The sequence below is a fragment of the Scatophagus argus genome, chromosome 10 (assembly GCF_020382885.2).
Source record: "Scatophagus argus isolate fScaArg1 chromosome 10, fScaArg1.pri, whole genome shotgun sequence".
Classification (NCBI taxonomy): Eukaryota; Metazoa; Chordata; class Actinopteri; family Scatophagidae; genus Scatophagus; species Scatophagus argus.
Window position 1 is genome coordinate 11,383,507 of NC_058502.1, and position 25,887 is coordinate 11,409,393.

At 41.2% G+C, this 25,887-nt stretch overlaps 1 protein-coding gene across 3 annotated transcripts in view; it reads right to left on the reverse strand.

Annotated features, from left to right (window-relative positions):
• The window catches only part of LOC124065810 (E3 ubiquitin-protein ligase MARCHF8-like), a 73,109-nt gene extending 47,484 nt beyond the window's left edge, over positions 1–25,625 (reverse strand). Inside the window, exons 1-3 of one of the 3 annotated variants that reach the window (XM_046401599.1) lie at positions 25,483–25,579; positions 25,174–25,236; positions 7,003–7,199 (exon numbers count right to left, since the gene is read on the reverse strand). In XM_046401599.1, the coding sequence (XP_046257555.1) occupies positions 7,003–7,098 (96 nt within the window). In that variant the 5' untranslated portion in view covers positions 7,099–7,199; positions 25,174–25,236; positions 25,483–25,579. The other 2 variants (XM_046401598.1, XM_046401600.1) reach the window with 2 other exon arrangements.
• Between the last annotated feature and the right edge of the window lie 262 nt (positions 25,626–25,887).

Sequence of the window (25,887 nt, forward strand, 5' to 3'; positions counted from 1 at the left end):
GTTGTGACCATTATTCTTATCCCTAATATCAACACTGTACTCATCACTTCATTGTGAAACCTGAGAACATCACCAAAAATAACAAATCAAGTTAGCCAAACTTACTTACTGGATAAAAATAGTGAAAAGGGAAAGAAAAACAATTGGTATACATCCATTGTCATCCATCAATAAACTTTGGATCACCAAAGCTATTCTAATTTATCCTGAGGTGGACATAAATCAAATTTCATGGCTATCTATGGCTACTGTTAAGACATTTCACTCAAAACCAAAAATGTGAAATTTATGGTTGCACAAGATGAAAAGCCAGGGGATCACCAAAGCCACTGGGATCACAATTAAAGTAAAAGTAATCACAGTATTTTGTACAAACAAGCAAACAAGGCCGTGGCAACATCTGAAGCTGTTGGGCATCTGTCTCTCCAGACAGCCAGGAAGCAGCAAGGAGGAGTTCACAGTGTGGTCACCATACTGATTTCAGAGTCAGAGAGATTAACTGCGCTAATCTTCTTCATGATTAGCACACGAGGAGATGATGGAGGAGGATGAGCAAGAGGAGGTGGTGGGAGGAAGGGAAGGAGGACAAGATGGAGAAAGACACATCAAGACATTTAGGGAAACTGGACAAAAATACATAAGAGTATGTTGTCAATTGTGCCTGCAGGATTTAATAAAATAAGTGTCCTCCTACAAATAATCAACAGCTGGGAATCTCGTCATCATAGCTTACTGGAAGGTGTCTGACAGCCCACTGTCTGTCATTTAATGCACAAGGGTTTTCTAATTTTTGTGTGCTTGTCATGTTCTGGCCACAACAAAGAAGTGACAAGTCCTGTCACTTTCATTATACAAACAAGGTGCACAGCTCCATATGATCAACATACATTGAGTAGCCATTATGTGGAAGACTCCATAAAACCAGACGAAAGGTTGGAGTAAGGGAAACATCTGTAGCATCTCCTCAGGAAGATGAATATGGGCACTGTGAGAGGGCTCAGAGAGCATCCACTGTTGAATGTTTGCGGGCCATGCGAGTCACAGGAGTCAAGTCAGCATGTCACAGGCAATTAAATGGAGTCCTCAGACGCCCCGCGGAGACACCTTCCAGTGAAGAGAAGTGCGACAGAAAGCTCTGGATGGAGAACACAGCAGAAAGACTCAGGCAGCAGCATCTCAAAGGGGAGAGCGGACCAGCAGATGCAGCCTTTTATGTGGTGATTTCATTTCTCCGTCCTGGAAATAACTTCATCTGTGGAGTTTTTTTTTTTGTTCATCTCTGTCTCCCTGCATGTCTATCCCTGGTTATCTGCCTGCTTTTCACTTGTGTCTCTGTGCACTATAATCACTGTCGCTCCTATAACAGAGATATTCAACCTGCATCTGGGGTAACTCTGTACAAAAAATAAATTGGTTCCCTAAATTTATTCTCGTGAATTTGGCGGCTTTCACAGCTGAGGGCATCTTTTTGAGTTCAGGTGCGCTTTCAGTGCCTGCAATATGACAGACTGAACAAATTTCTGTCGGTTAATAGGTTAATAACTATATATCTGTCAGATTAGGTTATACAACAGCCCACATAATATGTAAATCGCGAGATTATCACTTGAAAATGTGTTTTTCGTAAGAGAACATCTGAAAGCAGCTTAACGTATAGACATATTTGTCAGGTCTTCTCATTTAACAGTAAAGCGAGCTGTGAAAGTGTGTCTATATGTGTGGGTGGAGGTGGCGGAAGGCGATGGGGCGGGGGGTTAATTAGCAGATATCTTCTCCTCTGGATGTCTCTCTTTGTGTTAATAGCTGCTCTCCTGAAACCAAGAGCTAAAATACACAGCAAAGGATGCACCCCCTCACACTGCAGACAAAGCTAACTCTCTTGCCACTGCGTATCATACAACATTATGCCATGTCTACTAGAATATAGAGCGGCAAAGGGGACTGTAATTATTTCCTGCCATGTCTCTCAAAGTCTATTTTCAGCTGCTATGGGTCAACTTTAATTGCATATATAAAACTTAATATAGCGCAGTGTCAGAGCAACCAAAAGACTGTAAAAAAACCCATGGAGTGATGACAGCAGCTAATGAAATGAAATTTTGAATGAAATGAAAACAAAGCGAAGCAAAGTCCTTCCCAACAACAGTCAAGGCCCTCAAAGGCCTCGGCAGTCGTGTCGGCTCTTCTACACTTAATTATGTTTTTCAGCACTTCACCCTCAAGTGGCCCAGTGCAGCCGAATCCCCCAGAAGACTCGAGCAAGTTCTGCAGAGGGGCTGACTAATAACACCAGCTGCTTGGCATGCGTGTGTGCAACCTGAGCGCACGTTCTCGCATGTGTGTTGGCAGGGGGAGAGAGTCAGGTAGTGAGACAAAGAGAGACGTGGCAGAAAAATAAGAGCAGCAGATTTACGGACTGCAGTAAATACACTGCAGGTAGTCAATCCTGCAAGTTAGTGCTGAAACACTGAGCTGATTAATCAAAGTTTAAGTCATTTATCAAGCAAAACGCCAAACATTCAGTGCTTTCTACTCCTTAATTTGCACAGTACACTTTGGCAAGTAGTGATGGGCCTTTTCTTTATGTTTTGACATCACATAGAATAAAACAGGAATCCAAAATTTAATAAAGCAGAACGCTCAGTCAGTAGTGATTTTGTGTTTACTGTATATCAGCAGCTAGAAGACGGGACGTTTGGTGAGCTTTTTGAATTCAGTGAGTGGCATATGTAAAGCGGGTTGGTTTGCTGACATGAAACATTCATGCCTTGAATGGAAGCTTCTGCCAGAATAGAGAGAATCCTGTTGCACTGAGGTGTTATCTTCTCTTTCCAGCCGTAGGAACCCGTTTGGCCTCAGAACATCGACACCAGGATGAACGTGTGAGAAAGAGAAAAATATGTGCATACGTGTCTTCGTTCAGTATCAACCGGATTAACGCCTGTGTATAGTATAGGTGTACAGACTGTGTGTGTGTGTGTGTAAACGTATGCAAAAACATAAATATGCCTGGCTGTTTGTATTTGGACACTTCAAGTCAGCAAAATAAACTGGTCACATCCACAACATTTGACTGGATGAGACCACCTTGAGCTTACTCCTTATTTATTCAGAGTCACACACATGTAAACAGTCCCTTCCCTGATAATTCAGCATTTCATGCCTAGTTTACCAAACCCCGGGGCATTCTGGGTGATTATCATGGCATTTTCATTTGCAAGCCCCCGGGCACAGCAATCTGGAGGGGACTGATTTGGACAGTTTAGATCCACCAAATGTTTGGAAAATGTTTCCCTGCCTCAGGGGTGGGAAACATATTTTCAAATATTTTTGTAGAATTTAATCAAACAGGTTTATGAGGGGCAATATTATACAGGTAAAGAAAATGCTGGGTGTAAACAGGCTACCCTGCTATCTGCCATCTGAGCCAAAATGCTTCAACTACACCATAAGTGCTGCAACACCATTTCAAAGGAACAAATAAAAAAAGTTGTATTACTTGACTGAAAGTGCCTCATTAAATTAGGAAAGACAGATACACTAAACAGTTTTTTGCTAGCCTAGAGGCTGTGTTGAAACTTTTTGCCATGGCGGTCAGTGTCTGATATTGGTCTCGACAAAGTCCAGCTCCATCAGTGCCCAGGAGCTGTGAAGCTACTGCTCTTATTAAACCACCAAACACTGAGGAGAGACAGCGAGTCCTTGACTCAGACACACACACTTAACGAAGGACAAAGCTTCCAGCGCTTTCTGTGCTTTCATAAAAGATAAATGCAGCATCAAAAGGGCGGGTATCAAGTATCACAGTGTTCAGTGCATGCGCAGTCACAGAGCTGTACTGCTAAATATAATACTAGTATGAGTGAATTTCTGTACAAGGGTGTGAACGCCTATATGTGTGAAAACGAAAATTAAAGCTACAGCTGTGCCCACTGAAGCTGTTTTTACATTAACCGTTGAGTGACACTGCAGATGGGGTTAAGGAGGCATGATATATTAACCAAAACAAACACTATCAGCTCAAATGCATTTCCTGGATACACTACAAGACTAAGCTTTTTCTCCTTTGCTACCTGCTAAACTGTGCCACAGCTTACTTTATTGTCAACTCATGCATAATCCATTCGCTGCATGCCTTATCAAAAACCCCAGACTCAAATAAATCTGACCGTATTATTCACCACGGTTCAGAAGAGGAACAGGGAACACACTTTTTTTCTTCCATAGAAATAAAACTATTGCTCTCCAAGCTTTTTGACTGCGTTTTCAGACTATTTTATAAAACTCGGTTTATCTACCCCAACATGAATTCTCAAGCGGCAGACCACAGTGCGCAGACAAAGTGCCCACAAGCACATACCCAAAGAGGATTTCAAAGAAGGCAAATGAACTCGAGTGGGGGCTGGAGGAAGGAGGCCAGAGAGAGGCCAGCAACAGTTAAAGATGTGTTGCTCTCTAAAGGAGCAGCTGACTAACTCTGCATTCTAAGTAGAGGCAAGTTCTGCTTTTTTTCTTGGGGCGTTAAAAGACTGTTGTGTTGTCTAAGAGGGCCAGATGGGCCTGTGCTCTGCGACTAAACTCTGAGCATGGACACACACACACACACTTTCGTCCAGGATCTTCAAGCTGATCAGCATTCAAAGTAAACACTTGCCAATTTCCCTCTCCTCTTTTCCTACACTGTTTCCCCTTTCTCCACTCGGCTGATGGTTCCACAGGGAGAACGGTAGTCACTGCTGTTTATGCACTTATTCCTCAGGAGGACAAAAATGGAGGCTCAGCCAGGAGGAGACAAACAGACAGAGGGACAGCGATGCTGAGCAGGGAGCTGACCAAGTTGCATCTTCACACTGTTAGTAAACATGGAGGCATGGAGACCAAATGCCCCCAGACATTACACAGCTTACAGTTTCACTTTTATTTCCCAATAAAGTAAGGTGACCTTTCTGTGACTGCTCTCAAAGTTTAAACCCTGTTAATCCAGTTAACGATGCATTGTGTTAAAGGGTATCTAAGGCACACAAGCCCATACCTTCATTTAAAATTAGAAATAAAACCAGCATTGGAATGAATCCCTATTCACTTTCACTTTCACCTTTAACACAATGAAAAGGCATAATTTTGAGCTTCACAGTGAATTAGAACAGCAAACAAATTATAATTGAAGTGAGTGTGTGTGTGTGCAAAGTAAAAATGTACAACTTGTGTGTACCTTCACTTGTACAGCACAGAGGGATGAATCACAGCACCATATGCAGCATAAAGAAGCCTCTTAAGAACACCTGTGCTGCTGCACTTAGCGCCCAGAACCTATTGTGATCTGATGGGGCCGAGGACAAAGGGCAGGCCGTGGACATATTGTCTTAGCACCTCGCTTTGTTCCACAGCTCAAAAAAGAAACTGCGCTCTGAGAGCACTTTACTGTGGTGTTTGATGGTGCTGGAGTAGAGAAACAGAGAGGAGGAAGAGAAAGTAGAGACTGATAAGCTGCATGTGAGGCCAAGAACAGATTTTGGTCATAATCATACTTCCTTCATTATTACTGACAAATCAGAAGTTAAACAACACCAGACTTGGAATGAAAAACGGTGTGCAGATTTTAAAGGTTAATGATTGCACTCTGTTATTCAAATCCCTCTGTATAACTAGTCACCTAATAGACTGTCGGTGATTCTTTTTTGTAAATTTAAAGAAGTGATTTACAAAACACCAAATCTCATATCTGGTAAAGTCTAACACTAAATCATAAAACCAGATGGCCTCCAGGCGGCTCGAGACACAAATGGAAAAGCAGACCAGACTTTAGTCTCATTAGATGCAAAACTTCCGCTCAACCTACACGCTGCACAGAAATAATTTGTTTGTGATGGAAATGTTGTAATGCAGAATTGATGTTTCTGTGTTGGGATTGACGCCCCTGGCATTAAAAAATTACCTTTTGATTGTTCCATGATGAATCACTACAGACACCCAGGGTGGCTTATTCCTGCTTTTGTCTACATCTGGTTTACATATCTGCCAATATTTATGCAATGCATCCAATAGGTTCTTCTGTATTTTTCTATATAACCAGAGTAGTTCTAAAAAAAAAAACCATGGCGTCCACCTTAAAAACAGTGTCATAAAAAAGGAACAAACATGGTAATAAAGTACTGAAAGCATCTGGCAAACATTTCTTCCTTTGTGTGTGACAGTAAGCAGTGCAGAACTTAATGTGGCGCTGATATGAAAACAGTCAAAACTGCTTGAAAGCCAAATTTAGATGGTGAAAACTCGGGGAAAAGTTTAGTAATTAGTAATTAATTAAGTATTTAGTATTAAAAGTGAATGGGAGCCACTGATTTGTTTCTAGAGGGAGGAAAAAGAAAACGATCAGAAACCTATAAGCACAATTTAAGGGTAAATAATGGTACTTTTAAATATGACAGGTTTGGTTAGGTTTAGATAAAAAATTAAAATTCTTCATTAAGATTAAGGGGCCATTGTCATGATGTTTACAATAACATCCACGCGGCTGAGGTTTGGGAACAGCTGCAGTCATGGTGAAATGAAACCAACGCTGACCATCAGTGAAACAGGGAACAAGCAGCCGTCTCTTGGGTTAAAAGCCATCGATGTTTTGTTGATCCATCCACCTCAACTTCCTCCAACTGCAGACACTGTAATACTGTCACACTACTTCCTCTTTTGCTCCCAATAGGCAAGACTCATAATTCCAACAGCTGCCAGAGGATTGTCCTATTTGCAAGCAGAAAACCGGATGCTCCTGTTTAATCGGGTAAAACAATCGTGAACTTTCAGTATTACTCTGGATTACTTGGACTTGTTTGGGACCTGTACATGGAGTCATATATATATATATATATATATATATGTAGGTGTTTAAGAGCTAAGTAGAACTAAACTACCGTAAACTTTATGGGATAAAACCACCCCTTAATCCTCAGCTGTGTCCCCCCAGCCTTAAGAGCTTGTGATCTGATTTTTTAACTCTTCACATACCTGCTTGTCCTTGTCTTTTGCTTTCCCACTGCCTGACACCCGTGATGAGGTGACATCACGGGGGATGACAGAGATTTGGTGCAGTGGCATGTTCATCCCAGCAGAGCCAACCAGGGACGCTCACACACACAATTCCTGTCCAGCTGCCAGAGCAAAGGGCATGATGGTCTGAACTCTGACACTTTGCCCGCACTGCCCTGCAGAGAACACAGAGAAGACAGCTGGAGATCAGCCTTGAGACAACAACATCACATTCAAATAAGGTGTAAAAGCATACTGTAGAACACTGCAACTGGAAGGTGGCCGAAATAGAAGTCTATAATAAAAACAAGAAGCGAAAGTAGTGAAGTGACGCAGCTGCATTTTGCGTTTTCACCTGATCATCACCACCAGGGTTTTGCAAAATGATTTAGATCAGATTTTGATAAGGACCGCCCTCTGCATCTCAGACCCGACCACTACAGCCCGTCTGTTCATCGTTCATATTAAGTAGAATCAAGCTGAGAAAACTCAAAGTGCTGATGTGGGGTTTTGTAACAGTATCTCCTGTAGACCATGAAAACTGTAAAACTGTGAAGTATTTATGTTTTAGTGATTTGCAGGTATACATATGTTGAATTACATGTAAATAGACTGTATTGTAGCTGTATTCCTTACATTTGTTTGTTGTATTCGTGTGTATAAATAGTAAAACAATGTTTTGTACAACCATGAACTCTTCCATAATAACATTCCAAGTGATGATCACTAAAGGTTTGTACATTTAGGACCTTGTGTCAATTTTGTCAATTTCCAGTTCCTGGATGCCTTATTCTTGAGAATATTACAAAATAATGAGTCAGACTTACAGCTGAGTTCCTACTGAGAAAAATGTTACCATTCATTAGAGGTAAGAACATTTTAAAAAATGCTAAACAAAGACTTAAATGGATGCACAGAATTCCTGCACAAATTATCCAAAATCCGTCATGTTAGACAACTTCCTTCACACTTTAGAGTCCTTTAAAAAGGCAGGGCCATGAACTTCTCTAGGCGCTGCCTTTAAGTTCAGGGGAATATACTTTGGTTTATTCTCAAAACACCAAAGGCACAGTCATCTGATTGCAGGAGTTTGTCTCAGAATAACACAAGAGTGATAAATTATCACAGAGGTGATGCCCCAAAGTGTGTGATAATTCAGAGGTGATCCTGCGTTTGCGGGGATTCACATCTGCAGATTCACATGATTCAGAGAGAGCCGTGGTGCATGAGTTTCCCTGTTGTTCTAGGATAGATTCAGAAAGACAGAGTCCTGAAAGCTGCAGCAGTATGCAGCTGTACTGAGTTACAAAAGAGGGTTTACATATGGGCCGTTTTAACTTAAGTTAATGCAACCATCTGTACTGCCACCGATTGCAATTAAGCTTTAGCTTTTTCTCACCACTAGGCCGTGTGTATTTGTGTCTCTGTGTGTGCTTGTGTGTGTTTACTTGCTGCTATGTTTCCCAAGCAAACCCACAAGCTCGGCAGCATGAAAATGACAGGATTAAGAAACCAAAAAGCAAGCAGACAGATGGGAGGGTCAGTGAAATGGCAGTAATCAGAAACCGGCGCTGGTGGTGGGAGGCGTGGGGGGTTGATGGTGGTGCAGGGTCTGGACTGAGAATGCCACACAAGTTCACAGAAGAGCACAGCCAGAGATGCCACTTCAGTTCATCACTGCACTGTCTCTTATACGCATTTATCAAAATGGAGAGGTGATTATGCTCGCATGAACTCATTACCACGCACAGTCAGTGGTCATATCAGCGTCTTGTGCAACAGCTGGCAGTTTCAGCTGAGTGCCAAGAGGGCGGGGCGGTGGGGTCACATGTTGACAAAGACCATCCAGAAAGCATCTCGGCACCGGGTAATACATTTCTCCAGCAACCTAACCTATTGCAAACTGGACACACAGGGGTGTAGTCGAGGGTGAACAAGAATCACAAACCTCGCCACAGGAAATTTTAAATGAGTGTTTGTTTTGAAGATTAGTTGCCGAAGCTGAAGCTCCTCTAGAGGCTCGTGGTGGTTTTTCTTGCATTTGTCACTAATCTCGGCACAGGTAGCACAGGTGTCAGTGAGTTCATCAGCCTAGTGGTTTACCCAATCAAACTCACATCACCACAGCAAGCTTCTGCGTTGGACTTCAGTGAATTTCTTCAACACTACCCAATCGAATTGAGCTCATACAGTAGCAAGGTTAAGTCAATAAAACAATGTGGAAAAAAATGTGTGCGTGCAGAAAGAGAGTTCACCAAGGCTCACGTTTCTGCCTTGAACTGCTGATTCACATGCCAGTGAAACCTCATAGTGTGTTTCTGTGTTGTGAAACACAAAAGGGCTTACACAGAGCAGTCTGTCAGAGGAAAACAAAATACAAGTATGTTTGGTGATTCAGTACTAGATTTACCAAGATTTTACCTGTATGCAGAAATCAGGATGTTGGTGCAAATTATCTCCTTTCAGCCAATGTTCAACCTCAACCTGAATCTTTTGTGTCCAGAAATTTCGCATTTTTAAAAGTCTGTTATGATGTAGCTGTACGTGTTGGCTTTTGGTTAGCTCTGCTGCCAACACAGTGTAAGCGGAAAATCATTAATAAAAACACTCTGACCTGTTTAAATCCAGTGACCAGTCATTCAGCACTCTGCACACACTGAAGCCATCAGTCCATCAGTTTTTAGTAGATTTTGTGACTTGAAGGCAATAGAAGTGAAGTCATTTAATCCTTTTTGGTAATTATATCTTTATCGTGCTATTATGGGACCTCGCTGTGGCTTAGTGAGCTTGGGCTGAAGAATACAGATCACTAATATGGGCACAGAGTCATACTGCGTGTGTGGCTAATGACTTATCGTAAATGAGCCTGGGTCAAGGGACAAAGTTACCCACCTGAGGGCATCGCAGTGTAGCTTCACTGAAACTGCTGTTCTATCTGTCACAAATGTTTGGATTAATTACAGAGTGACCATACTTGTGTCATTCACTGAGACTATGTGGTGAAGTAAATACAGTAAGAGGGATGAACATAATAAAATCAAGATGGTCCGTGCTATGTTTTTGTGCGCTTGCATTTGCACTAAAGTTTTTTTGCACCAGTCCAAAGGAAAAACCCAACAGCATTCATAACTGCAGTCACAGCACAGCCTTGTTACAATACATCAAGAACAAATAATAGTAGTAGTAAATAGTAATAAAATCCTCCACTCTTAATTGGTATTTTATTTCAAGCCTTTGATGAACTGATGGGTTGCACTGATGGGATGTGAGATATGCTGCATTCAGTTCAGGGCTACGGCTGGAATATTTTTAGAATTAATAAAGATAAACTCAAATCTGTCAGTCGAGCTGTCAGAAGGTCCCTTGGATGTCAGATCAGGCCATTTCCAGTTGTGCTTGTGTGTTTGCTCCAGGCCAGCTGCCAGTCAAAGAGTTCACTGCAACAACATTAAAAGCTACAAATCCTGTAGCACTCCAACCAATCACAGGCCTCCCATGGTACCATTTTTTTTATGCTGACCTGTTGCCATGGCAGCAGCTCCAGGGGTCAGTTTAAGCTGTTAAAAGGATGACAGCTTTGGATAAGCAATTGTTTGAATACGTTTGACTGGTTATAAGAAACTGCTGGTCGACAACTAAATATCATTATTTACAGGCTGTCAGTGAAGCGGTATTGTGCTGATATGACCATGTTGTCTTAATTGCTTAACGGCTCAGCTATTTAAAATAAGTTTCAAAGCAAACTGTAAATAAAAACTAACATAATGAAGTATTTACAGTTTTGTTTTACACTATTTTTTAAGAACGTAATGCCAGCTATGTTCAAACACAGCTTTAGTGAAGTTACAGTGTCTGTTGCTAAGGACGCTTATCTTAAGGGAGAGAGGAGGAGTGGCAGTAATCCCCCACACCCGTAAACAGACCTCGATTTTACACACCGAAGTCTGTTTACGGGTACTGGAGGGTAGCCTACCACCACACGGGGGAAAAGTTGTGTGAAATCTAATACACTGCCTCATCACCCGACGCAGAGTCAGTTAGGGTGTAAGACTGTGCATGAGAGAGAGAGTGTGTGTGTGTGTGTGTGCTCCTCATCTCTGGTTGAGGCTGAACACACTTGAACCTCTGCCCAAACTGTTGCCATTGCATTGTGGGTAATGTAGGCACTCATTTTTGAATAGAGAAAAGAATGTATCTGCCCTATCAACTTTATAAACTGATACAATTAAGTCAAAGGGAGAAACTGTCTTCAATAATAACTATATCATGAGACTACTGGTATGGGAACAATATTCTCACAGGAAGTCCAAACAGAGACAAAGACATCAAAATATTACTGTGGCTCTTATCACTGAAGTCCATTTACTTTAAAGAATGACAATTGAGCCCTTCTCTCCAGCTCTTCCTCCTCTCTGCTTCCACGCCAGGTAAATCACAGTTCTGTCTCCTCCATGTTCTGCTCAGATGAGCTCTGCTGTTATTCAGTTTGCCAAGAGGCCCCTCTGTGTCCCTGCTGTCAGATCAGACCTGAGATATGGCTGAGAGCCTGTTCTCCGGTTCTGATGCGCAACCAAGCAGAAAAACTCGGCTGTGTATCAATCAATCCTACCACTACTGTACTACAGCTACAGCTTATATTTAAAGAGGCGTCTTCCCAGAGGATTGGTGGGCTAAGAAAGATGGTGGATGGATTAAGGGTCTTAAAAAAGTTGAGTTAATAAATATTACAACTTGGACCCCAAGAGAAAATTAGTTTGTTGTGCCCCTTAATCTGTGAAGCTATACAGATAACGCAGTTTTAAGAGAACAATTTTGAAAGTGAGGGAGAGCCACTGCAACAGCACAGCTGACTATGTGGGGTTCCTCATTAAGACACCTCCCATTAATTTTACTTCCACAGAAAAGCATTCAGTGTTCATTTAGCAGGTAGAGAATGACACTTAAAAATTTAATTTGCTTTGATTGCTGTTCCCTCTAGGGATGTGTCACTTTGTCACTCAATCATTGCACGAGAGAAAGGATTTTATAAAAAAAAAAAAAAAAAAAAGAAAGAAAGAAAAAAAATGAATCAGATGCCTTTATGTTGGACTGGTGCCCCTGCTGAAAGGTAGGAGGCTTTACTCTCATCAGGGCACAGATTCTAGATTCTATAGCTGTGCAGCAACAATTGGACTTAATGCCCTGCCAGAACTCACTCACACACACACACACACACACACACACACAGATTAACCAAGCACCAGTTAAACCTGATGACTCCTTTGATGAAACCTGCTGCAGTTCACTTCCTCATACATATATATATATACACACACACATACTGTGCAAAGAGAATCACATCTGACACTGCAGTTCTTCATAACTTCGGATAAATTGTTTAACAGATTTCACTGTCAAACTTAAATTGTTGGATAATTTAACTGTCACTGACATTGTATAATTTCTTAAGCAAACACACACATACAAACACACAGGCCTGTGCTGCACTGAGCTCGAAGACTGGTGATTACTTGAACACTTTTTCAGAACGAATAAATTATCATAATATATTTTTTTTTTCTTTTAGCTCATTGTCATTTCAAATGTAGCTGCGGCATTTATCAGCACCGTCCCCGCCGTCTGAACTGTGCTGCGGCCTCTCCTCTGCCTCCTAAATGTCTCCTTGCCTGTGTACCCTACACGCAGGATTAATCAAAAGAACCTATGATATTTAAGTTCACTGCATTTGTGCCGTTGCTGTCCCATTTAATTATATGTTAATGAGTCCCGGGTTTACATTTGATTAATTATGTCGTTGGTAGGATGAGCTCTGCGCAGACATCTGGAATAAACAGCCTTGCTGATCGGGAGAGCACACACACCAGCAAAATTCTCTTGGATTTAACTAACATTTACCACAATGACCTTTCATTTTTTTACAGTCTTTCTCAGCTGTTAAAGAGGTGTAAAGGACAGCTGGAGCAAAACGAAAATTTGCATGAGTGTATATATTATATGCATACATGATGATATGCTGTGTAGCTTCCTCTTCGGAAAAGGAAGAAGTATCTGTTAATTTACAGTAAATGTTTTATTTTCAGTACTGCTACCAGAGTAGGCATGGTGTTTCTGGCCTTAATAAACAGAAGTGAGCCATTCAAAATTTGGTCGAATACTTCATTTAGACAATTCTATCGGTAAATCCTTGTTGAGTTCTCCAGCTTAGAGTGCTGACATGCAGACTCTGATGTCAGATGCTTGAAGAAATTGCTCAACTGTGTTCAATCTTCCCCTTAATCAATTTCCCAAGAGGCCTAAGAAGAACTGTTAATTCACTCCGAGAAAAATGATGTAAAATGACACTCATCTGGTTGCCAAATTCAACATGTCAAAAAATGTTTTACCTCAGAAATGCACAAATAAAACTCATCCAGTAAAACCATCAACACTGGATTCATGCAGGGATACAACTTGACTAAGCCATTCCTCCACCTTCACAAAATGGAAGGTGGAGGTGATGCATCTCTGTATGTTGTTAACCTCTAAAAACCTTTTCTTTTCCTCACCAAGACATCACCGCTCCATCTTGGTAGTGAGAATTGATTGCAAAGAGCTCAGACTTTATGACAGTTCATTACATTTTTGGCATTTTGAAGACTTTCTGGTGGTCTCTCCCACTCTCACATGAATACTTTGACTTCCAGAAAGACACTGCTTGGCAGAGACATCTTATGTAACTCCTAATTTTATGTAACTCATGACTTTTACACTCAGTTTTGTGCAGATTAAGCAAATGAGATTTCATGTGTGTAGTGAGCTTTAGAGGTGCTGGTAGGTGGATCTTATTACATTCAGGAGAGAGTCAGACTAGCTGCTTCCTCGCACCTCCACTCGTTTTCCAAAGCTGAGCGTTCAATTGGTATATTGATTGAAGTGATTGGAGATCTGTCTATTTGTTTTTTGGGTTATTTATTTATTTTGTTTTGTTTGTTTTTATAAGTTTCAGTATTTTCAATGCTATGATGCTGTATTGTTTTAAACCTGTGGTAATGATAAAGTATAAGCACTTCAATACTTTTGACAACCTTACAATCTTCTCATCTAACATCTAAGGCCACCTATCTATGGCCTATTTCTCAAAATGTTGAAACATTTCCTTGACATCTGGTTCCAAGACGCCCATGAAATGAATATGATCTGCTCGTTGAAGATCATGTATTGTGAAAAGACAATAACGGGCCAATAAAAATTCTCATTCAGAAAACAAAACCGCATCATGACTCTGCTCGAATTTGGGTTTCAGATGGGCCAAAACCCTGGATTCACTTACGTCTGAGCAGATATCTGATCGGATCCTATTTCTAATCACTCTTTTATTTACAAAAAACGTTGCACAAAACATTCAGATAGCAGGTCTCACAGTTTATCTGGCAGTTTAACCAGCTAAAAAGGCCAAAACTGCCAGGAGCAGTTTCTATCAGATGAAGCCTGCAGTTAATTAACAGTAATTCTCTAAATGGCCAAACTGGAACGCTGGTTGTTGTCTATTGTTGTGAATATCAATCTACCACTCAAAGTTGCAGTGTTAATGCCTTGTCATCCAACAAAAAGGTGATTACAGTCCTCAAATGACCATCTGAGTTTTGGATATTTATAACTTGTTCATAGTAGAACCTGAATAGAACTGATGAGGGATATGAATGGATTCAGATTCAACAAAAGAATTTCGTAGCCCCAACCATTGCTAATAAGTGAAGTATTTAAATAACATGTTACTGACAGTATAATGCAGCCAGACCAGCTTTAAGTCAATGAGGAAATGTAGGGCTCTTTCTGGGAATAGATTCTTCTTTTCCATCCAGAGGGAAATTTTATTCTCTTTCTAATAACCTGACAGACTGTAAAATATCAGCAACTAAATGAAAAAGACAACATTTCAATGCATGACTGACTCAAAGCGAACTAGTTAAGAGTTTTGAGAAAATGAGAGAGAAAGAAAGAGAGAGAAAGAATGAGAGAAAGATAAGAGAAAGAAAGAGTAAACAGAGCACAAGCAGCATGACGCCTGATGCTGCAGATTGAAATATCTGTAGAGAAAAGTGCAAACGCACCAAAAGTCCAGCATGGAGACAGGAACTGAAATTGTTAGACAGGGCAGTTACTTGCATTACTGATAATCCGTCAACCCCCTCCCACACACACACACACACACACACACACACACACACACACACACACACACCGGACTCTCAAGGGGAAGTACAACAAAGCATATAGAGGAAGTCAGAGCTCCTAACTTTATTTTATGCAAATCTGCATATCAGCCTAATACGGACCAAAAGCACTCTTGGCATAGTCATATTAAATCTAAAGTAGCCTCAAGTTGGAGGATATTTATGTAATCACGAGGTAGAGCACCACTATTAAACCTAGCAACATTTTTGCAGAGATACACACAGGCACAGATGCAAACCTGAAACCATAAGAACAGATTCACATTAACATTTTGGGAATGTAGCCAAAGTGAACGTCCAGATTTACTTGTGAGCAGGTGCATCCTCTGGACACTGGCTGTTCGGAAAGTTTTTTGTTTTTTTTTTAAACAGACTCAATTTTTAAATAAAATCCCAGGGGTGACAAGAAAGTACAATTTGATCAAAGCAAAAAGCAAGTGTCTTTTGCTTCTGACACATATTGGCAGCAGCAGTGAGGTCCAGACTGGACCAAACCACCTCTTTGTCAGTTGGCTTCCGCTAGTGATGAGGCAGTTGGGGAAAGCCTGCTGCTAATTTTAATGAAGCGCTGCAAAAGATGACAGATGCAACATGAGATGTGTGACACTATAAGACTTTGATGTGGCTTGTATGGGAAAATAGCAACAAAGCTTTAAACATACACCATGCAGAGCACTGACTCAGTTCAAAAATACCAAATATATGTATATACTCACATACACTGATCATCGATTGATCATTGCGTTTACCAGAAAATGATCATCACAATTTCCTCTATGCAAGCGCAGAGATCATTCAGATAATTTAATCCCAGCTATAAACGCACACACATTCATAGTACTATCATTTATGAGGAAGGGACAAAAAACAGCAAATGTTCACATTTTGTGAGCTGGAAACATTACATGGCACAGAAGCCACCATTGTTCTTATCACTGATGTTGAAGAGTCCAGTAACTAAAACAAGGTGTGAAATATTTTTTTTTCTCGCCTCACATTCAGTGTAAAGAAAATAGCCTGCATAGCCACCACAACGATTTCTGCTTTAATGAAAACTGGCTAAACATTTTGATGGTCTTGCCAGACTTGCTTCCTGAATTCTTACTTAATTTCTATTCAAGTGTATTTCCGCTTGTGCGGATGAAATTGCTTCACTCTGAAAAGCCCAAAGAGGGTGTCTGTTCATGTGAAATAGGCTGGAGAAAGTTAGTAATTCAAATTCACAGAAAACGATGGGGACATGACATGAGCGACAGGGACGGACCCGCAGCGGGACATTCTGAAACTCAGATATCAGATATACATGCTGTCCATTCTGCATATTTAGCACTGCAGTGAAGCCATAGAATCCATTTTCCTCATGATTACTGAGGTGTTGCTTCAGGTACAGAATCTACTGGAGATGGACGCTCACCCATTTAACCTCCAAGTCGTGGTCAAATCTGCTTCGCACTGCGTACATAATACTGTTTCTACAAATGGTTTACACATTTCCTCTTATCCATGAGTCAAGGGAGGCTCACACTTGAAAAATGTTCTAACTTAGTTGTGGAGTAATGAGGACTTCACCTACAGATACAAAAACTAAATCAGACTCAGGGAAATGTAATAGTGAAACTGGTGGAAAAGTGTAAGAGTCTTAATCATAAAAGATCAGCCCATATGACATATTTTCTCACTTACACCTATTGTGGTGGTATTTTTCCAGTTTTTATGGGTCTATTTCTTCATTAGAAAGACGTTTCAGGGCGTCTCCTGTTGCCTAGAGGTTTGAAAGCCAACCATGTAATAGCAATTTTCCTGTTTCAAGTCCAGGCCAGGGACCTTTGTTTCACACCCCATCCCCCACCCCATATCCTGTTAATTCTCTGTTCTCTTCTCTATCTAATAAAAAGAACAATACATCCTCAAATTACTTTTAAAAAAGTCAGTGAACAACACTGAGACGTGTGGATTATCCACAGTAAGTGGGACACTGTTTCTGGAAGCGTTTTTCAATGCTTCGAGCACCAAGCTACAAACAGACTTCCACAGCGGTGTAGCTCGCAGCTATTTTCATCGTTGATTAATCTGCTATTTTCTCGATTAACTATTGGATTCGACCTCGATTTCTCAGAGGTAACAGTAACAAATTCAAAACACTTGTTTTTTTTTTAATGAAAAGATATTCAGGTTTTATTTTTTTTTTATCATAGCCAGTGTGACAAAGAAAAGAATCAAATTCTGACAAATGAGAAGCTGGAACAGGAAAATGTATTTTTGATGGAAAAATCCCCTGAAATGATTAATTACCATAATAGCTGCCAACTTATGTTCTGTTGACGGGCTTATCAATTAATCAGCCAATTCTTTTTAGCCCTACCTATTTGGGTTGTGGGTTGTGACAGGAGCATCTCACAAATCATTTTGGTTGTCCATACACTGTTGTTTGGGGTGATGAAACGTGGAGAACAGGTTATTCATCACACAACCTTTGACACATGAAGACATGTCTTGATTTAGACCTTCATTCTCCTCCTTTTCCTCAGAGCAGTCATATCCATGGTAATGGAACAAATGAAGATGTCAGGCTGGTTTGACAAAGTGACCCAGCAGCCCTCATCTTGTTGTAATGGGGATAATCAGACCTGCTTGATTCCAAAATAACACACCCTTGAGCCTGTACATCCTGACAAAAAAAAAAAAAAAACAGCAACATGTTTTTAGTCTCATTCTCATTTCATTCATGCAAATACAATGCTGCACACGCACAACTATTTTGGTGCCTTTAAAATGTTCAGCTCAGAATGATGGAAATCCAAGAGGCTAAAAACGTTGGCGGTTACCAGCCATAATCACCACATCTGCTTGTGTAAACTCCTAAAAATGTCATACAGCAGCAAATAGCACGTCAGCTTCATAACCCGAACCCTGACAGAACAGCCTTCTTAATCCATCCCCAGATAACACACATGATACTGAAGGATGTCAGGATAAAAGCAGTTATCCATCATTCCAGCTGTTCACCTGAATGGTTCATTACCACAGCTGTCCATGTGATCACACCAGTCTCATCAGCTGCATATGCCACACAAACAACAGTTTGCACTCATTCAGCCGAATTAATATCTGTCAAACAAACTCATTTATCGCTCCAAAAACTAATTCAAACCTGGTACACCACATTATGTCTACACATTCAATTTGTACAGGCAATAACGGGATGACTTAATTATTTAAAAACACTATTAATGAGTGCAACACACTGAGGATGAAATTAAAATGATCAAACAACACACAGGAGAGATTTACAGCCAAAACAATTTTTGCTGCTGTAACAGAGGACTCTATCATGGATGTGTTATTTGATGAGATTTATGTCATGAATATGCTTAAGAGTACAAGCAGCAAATCACCTCTGGCAATGCAACACCTGTCTGCAACAGTCAATGGGGAAACAACAAAAAATTCATTATAGTCAGTCAATTATATCTTAACCAACACTTGAGCAAAATTCCACGTGTGGCGGCTTGAACCCCTCCCCCCCCCAAAAAAAAAAGTTCCAAAAGTTGTACCTCATTTCCCACAGATCGCATGACAACTGACATTTAAAACACAATGACATGTAAACTCATTTCTTTGTCTGCCCAGCCACAGTGGCTGCTGCTGCTCGGACCAATTACATACTTTCTCCTCCAGTTAGTCCAAACAAAACACTGATGCCGCAAGTCTAGAAGCAAACATAGAAACTTTCCTGAGATGCTTAAAGGAGGAGTCACCGTTGTATAATGAGATAGACGTGGGCAAAAAACAAATGCATTTATAAGAAAAGGTCACAGATATTTAGCATACCATATACATAGTAGATTTTCAAATGCTTTTTCTTTCCTACAAAACGGCTTTTAGTCTCTAAGATTCAACTTGGACAGACTAGAAACTTGCTTGGGTTAGACAATAAATTATAGTTGACATTATATTAGTTTATGATTTGATGCAGGGAAGAGGCTCTGGTAATGGATTTTATCAAAATGATGATAGTCTTATTTGCTCAAAAAAAGTTGACTTGTGACAGGCTACCATGACTTTTCAAGACTTTTGAAATCAGTGTGTATATCAGTAAAGTTTAAGCTTTGTCAGAGTTAATGATCAACACGCTAATAGTTAACAAAACTAATTAAGCTTTTATACTATAATAAAATAATGTTTGTAGGTTCCCTCAGCTGATTCCATACAGTCACAAATATCGCAGGCACTGAATAAAAATGACTACATGCTAACATATATACTGTGGTCGTAACTGAACTACACAGAGCGTCTGTTTTTGATGTGGAGCTTAAAGATGGCTGTGATCTCTGTTTCCACACAGTTGTATCACACTGCTATCAGCTGTTCCTGTTTCAAGCCACAGTCAACATTGCTGATCAGAAAGGTCAGACACATGACATATCAGAGAAAGAAACAACAGACAGAGGATCGAGGTTGGATGAATGTATAGCTTTTACAGTCTACAGTCCTCAACGACAACATTTAAAATGGGTTAGACCCACTCTGGATACTGTTGCTGTCAAGAGTTTTGTCCTGACGCAAGCGCATATGTAGTTTTCAATGATAACGGCTCCCGACTCACCACGCTTTACCAATTTGTAGTAATTGTTGAGCAATGTCAAAGACTACTTAAATATAGGCCTACACTTGATGGCTACATGCATGATATTGTGTTAGAGGACTGAGACTGCAGCTCCATGTCCAGGGGAAACAGTCAGCATCCCCACCACAACATAACAAAAACACAAAGACTGCAAGCTGTAATGTTAGTCTACACCAGACTTGGGCATTTCACGGCCTGCGGGCCACATACAGCCCTTTGGGCATCCCTGTCCGGCCCACGGTATCAGTCATTAACACAAATGAACAAGTATTTATGCTGTGCATGCAATACAACTACAGTATGTTGCTTTTATTCTGAAAAGCCTGGTGTCTTCTTTATTTACGTGTGGACGCACGTATCTGCGTCTGTCGGCATTAATTGCCCAGCCCTGGTCTACACTCTGATAGCAACCAGGATGAGTTCCCACACAGTGAGGAAATGCAACACCTTAAACTGCTGAAGTTACTTAAAGTGCTCCTTGGCAGTCACTTCACCCTTAGTGCATACCTGTGATGCACACTGTCTCCACATGTGCACATCCAAAGCTTGGCAGGACTGCAGTGCATTACAGAGGTTACAATTGCTAAGCTATGATTGGATACCGGTTGTTTGGTGGTGCCATTTAGTGAAAGGCCAATGTGAGTTTTTGCACTGACCATCAGGGAAACATTAAATGAGGATTGTTAGAAGACCAATGTTTGATCCCTCCTGAGGAGCAATAAAGACTTGGAGAATCTACACCAAGGAGCACTCAAACTGTTCCAGAAGCTCACGGTGGCCTAATACCCAGATGCTTAAAGTTTTCCATTAATCTGGCATCCATCTGTAACACAAGAGACTCTTCCTATCCAGCTACCACTTTAACAGAGAAGCACGAGCAGAAAACAGTGAAGTATTTAATTTGAATATCCTGGTCGTTGATTCAGACATAAAACCACAAACACAAATCAGTGTTTGCACATGCGTCTGCTGTGTGTTTCCGCCCTAACACACAGTGCTGTACTATTGTGGCTCCTTCCCACACCCTCTTCTTGATTCGTTGCCAGACAGAAACCTTGAGAGACCCTGAAAGCCCTAATGACATCATCAACAATAGCCCACTACCTGCAGCAGTGCCATCCCACAGTCTGTTCAGCTGAGCCAGCACCTCTGCTTGCCTGATGTATCGCAGCTGTCCTCCACTGTCTCATCCCATACATTATAATTTCATTGCACCCGTGCAACACACACATATGCAACCACACACACACACATACATGCCGTGAGTCTGAGTGAAGAAAGCTACTTCAGATGTGTAATAATTATAACCACTGGCTTGCTGCACTGTAACCTGTGTTTTTTAGCTACTGCCATTAGCATTACTGCAGTGGGGTTTAATTCACAGGGGCGTAGGATATCATCCATTGGAGGAAGACATTAGATTGGATCAATACTCCGGTCCCTACAGACTAAGACCGGCCACTGTGGGAAACAGTAACAGGGCAAAGCAGGATTGAGTTAGTGCATAGGAAGCAAAGAGAAAGGACACTGTACGATACCTTTATTATGTTATTCTATTACAGCCCAACCAGATGCTGATGCAACAGGACTAGCGGGGGATGTATTCATACGATTATAGTCCAGGATCAGATAGCAGTACCGGACAGCTGCAGAGTCTACACAGCACTGGAAAAGCTTGTGGTACTATTGCAGCTGCCATATGGAGGTAATTTTGTTAATATACATTTAATTAGTTCAGTTAAAGATGAATTTAAAAAAATACAACTTGCAAAGCTGGAAGTCTCGTGAAGAGATATTAAGTGGCATTATCACAACTTCCTTGCAGTCACAGTCATCCAGGGAAATCCACATCCTGAATCATACTCACATACACTCTTGTCACAGTGGTCATAATATGTATGAAGCTGGATCCATTTCCTGTCTCATTGCAGAATGCAATCAATATTATTTTACAGATTAACCTCCAGAGTGAGGAGGTGGGGGGTAAGCAGGTGCAGCGTGAGTCAGAGAACCACGTTCGCAGGTGCCATTTTGAAACAGGTTGACATTAAACACAGAGCTTATAATATATTAGTACTAAAGAATAATTGTGTTGATTGGTTAGGGTGAGAATAACAATTGGCGTGGCTTACTGGAACACGATCACGTCCTCCAGCCACACCGAGTTAATGCAGAAAAAAAACAGAAGTGTCTGTGTGTGTTAAAGAGGGAGGGCTGGGCCGGGGGGGGCAAGCTGGTTGATAAGGATAATCCATTTACTTCAAACAATATGACAAAATTCATTAGGTGTTTTAGATTGATTTGTTTTTAGATTTTTCACATCAATACATCATCATAGCTAGGTGTACATAGGCATAGCTATAACTAGCTATAACTGATCAAACTGAATCAGTTGGCAACAAAATTGCTAATTCATTTGATTAAGTTCATTTTTTTCAAGTAAAAAAATAAAAGGCACAACATCACTTGGTGCAGCTTCTAAAATGTGCATATTTTCTGTTGTTCTTTGTCTTCTATGATAGTAAACTTAATATGTTCTGGTTTTGGACTGTTGGTTGGATAAAACAAGACATCTGAATATGTCAGCTGAGGCTCTGGCCAACTGTGATGGGCGCTTTTGTCGTTACTTTCTGACATTTTATAGACCAAACAATTAGTAGAGAAAATAACTGACAGATTAATCGATGAAGGTTGCTGTCTGGTTATGAAAGACGCTCAGAGAAAATATCACCTTCATAAGCTAAAAAATAAATAAATAATTTCATTTTCAGCTCTATGCCCTTTGAAACATGTTGAGCGTTTGTAGTAAGAACAGGCATCAGCTGTTGTACAGTTGGAACAAACTAATTAGCCAAAACAAAGATGAGGGCTGCAGTGGGTGAACCAGAACTACAGCTCCTCTTCTCAAACTCTTTTGCAAATCAAAATGTTTTAGCTGTTGTTAAATTGAATTTGACTGAACCTCCTATAGAACAGCACAATAGACGCTGTCAAACCCATTCGCTGCTCCATATTTTAAAATACTGTGAGAGGCATTTCACCATCACAACCAATTGTGTCAAACAATGACGGCAGTTAATTGGCAGAAAGCTACGAGCGGAGCCTTCAGATACTTTTGATTGCATTCATCCCACCCTTCAATTACTTTCTTCAGAATCTATCTCTGGAGCCAGAAAGTATGAGTTAATTTGCAAGCACACAATGGCACAGTCCATTAAGGCTGCAGGTTCCTTCCCCGCAGTTTTAGCAGCTTTACAGACAGTCTCCCTCGCCATCTTCCTCCTGTTTGAAATCATAATCATGGCTTTACTTTCTCATTTCTCCCTGTAGCCTGACCTGTCAGGACAACTGACGACCTCAGAGTCCGTTGACGGCTCAGGCAGCTCAGTGTCTGGAATAGATGAGATTTCTCAAAGTGGGAGAGTGCTCGTTGATAACAGTGAAATGTTGTTTTTTTTGGGGGGGGGGGTCTTGGCGCAGAGACAGGCAGTCGTGAAGGAAGACCAGGCCAGAAGGAGGAAAGCAGATGGAGCGGAGAAGACTGAAGAGGATTTTTATGCCATATCAGACTTTTGGTTAAAAATAAAAATGAATGTTGAACTCTTCCTGAAGCCGAGCAGACACTTGATATGGTTTGTTACAGTCTGCGACAAGAAAACACAGCCCATAACACTTGATATCAATGCTGTAATTCAGCCCATATTATAGAAGATCTGCACACTCTACATGAAAACTTTGACAAGCTGAAAGCAGCTCATGAGTAAAAGGCTGACTTCTCTTTTTTGCTTTTTTTTCCCGCCACTGTAGATTAAAAAGCCTTCCCAATTAATTCTTTATCAAAGTCAAGATATTTCTTTTGTTCCGCTCAAGTATGAAGCCAAGATTAGAGCTCTAACTGCACGCCTGCAAAGAAGGACACTGTCCGTTCCTGTTGTTCAAACACTCAGACTGTGTCAGAAACTTTAACTGTGCTTGTGTGGAAAAGAAGCCAGTCTATATGCTGTAATCCCATGAGAGGAGGCAGGATTAGTTACCCAACAGCACAACAGAGAGAATAAGCATTGTGTTATCTACAAGTTTATGCATGCACACTCCACAGACACCAGCACGACAAAGAGGCTTATTATTTGCAACAAGACCTCAGTATTTTACAGTGGCAAAGACATTAACCAAAGGCCACAGTGACGTAACACACACAACTGTTTCCTGCCCTGCCGAGAGCTGAACACCACAACAGAGCCTGCATCATGGCAAAGATGGCATAAGAAGAAGCTGACATGAAGCTGACATAAAGCCAAGACTTTGTCACCTTGGAATGTAGGCGAGTGAGACTTTTGAAGTCCAACTGACAAAATGTAATACCACAGTGAACATCCACACAGCGGGAAGTGAGAACAGAAAGCTGCAGAGCACACAAGCTTGCTACATTTGATACATTTTTTTTTTTAAAGCAGATTTAAACAAGCGACAGCAGCAATAGGTACCATGTCGCACAGCAGGACTGGTGACATAAACTGAGGAAAGCTGATCTCGCAGCCAATAAGAAGGCAGGAGCGTAACGTGAGAGACACCGTAACAATTAAGTGATTTTTGGGTCAGATGGCAGGCAAGGGGTTCAAGCTTTACAGTTCGATGGTGTAAAATTGTTGTAAAGCTGGCGGTATGATCACTGTAGCTTGTGGAAGCAGAGCAGCTTGTACTGCGTTGCGCTTTACTTTGTTATGATTCACAACAATAAGCGAACATCCGGCCAGACAGTAGCGCGCCCCAGACTTGAAGTCTACAGTACATTCAATAAAGTACCAAATGCTCTGGGAGATACAGGAAACTGCTGAGATCACATCTGTAATCCATCACGCAAATTTGACCACTAACATCGCAGTCAATATTGATCCGGTATGGTCAACTCAAGAGGGACAGACCCGCTGCGATGTCGCCCTGTGACCCCGGATTTGTTAATATAAAAATGCATGTTAACACCACCCCAGACAGCAACGATGGGGAGAAATGCTTAAATCAACCGCGTTGGAATGCAATAAACGTATTTCCCGATCTGATGTCCCATCTTATTCAGCCGCAAACTGAGCATTACAAAAGGCGTCGGTGAAACTAACAAAGGCTTCCTCGGACACAGGCAACATTACGTCTCCTCATCAGACACAAACACACACGGAGGGCACAAAAAAAAAACACTCATTAAAAACAGCAGGCATCATAGCTGACACAAATGTGTTGCTGATTTTTTACATTTTTTTTTTCCTTTTGCTGCAGAGCGCAGCAGTCTCTGACATTAAACTAAAATGTTCATACCTTAATCACAACAGGCTAGGGTGACCGTCGCCGGGGACCGACTCTCGGCTTCTACAGCATGAACTTACACAAAAAAAAAAGAATTAAAATAATAAGGCGAATATTCACACATTCACATCCCAGCACAGCCCAGACGTCCATCCGACCGTCCGACCGTCAGCCACCCCCGGTTGCATTTAATACAGCGAGAGGCGCAGTGGAGACAGAGGAGCCTCAGTGTGGACGGACGCATAGCTGCATTGGACAAAAATGTTGGTCCATAGCCTATTCCAACTAACATACACACACGCACACAAAGGCGACACTCACCGCTGTGTTTGGCACCGAATGACGACGTTTTGTTTATTTCATTGCCCCAGCTGAGCAACTGTGGTGCGTCACTGACTTCCGCGTTAAGATGGAGTGTAAAAAAATGCACGCGGGGGGAAAAAAAGGCCTAATGAATTTAAAGGACAGGCGGCGCACGCGGGCGCACCGAGAGCTGTGCACTCCTGAGGAGACAGGAGATAATGAAGGTGGTGATGAAGATAATGACGGCACTGTTCGAAAATGTAGCCTGTAAGGATAATGCTATTTAAAATATAATATTTAGGGCAAAGCTCCAATAAGCAGTATTTTTACGCTAACTGCCCCCCTTGTGAATTTTCACTCTGTAAATTTAACTTAATGTTTTACTTTAGTGGCACCACTTTCGTCAACAGCACTTAGCTGCTG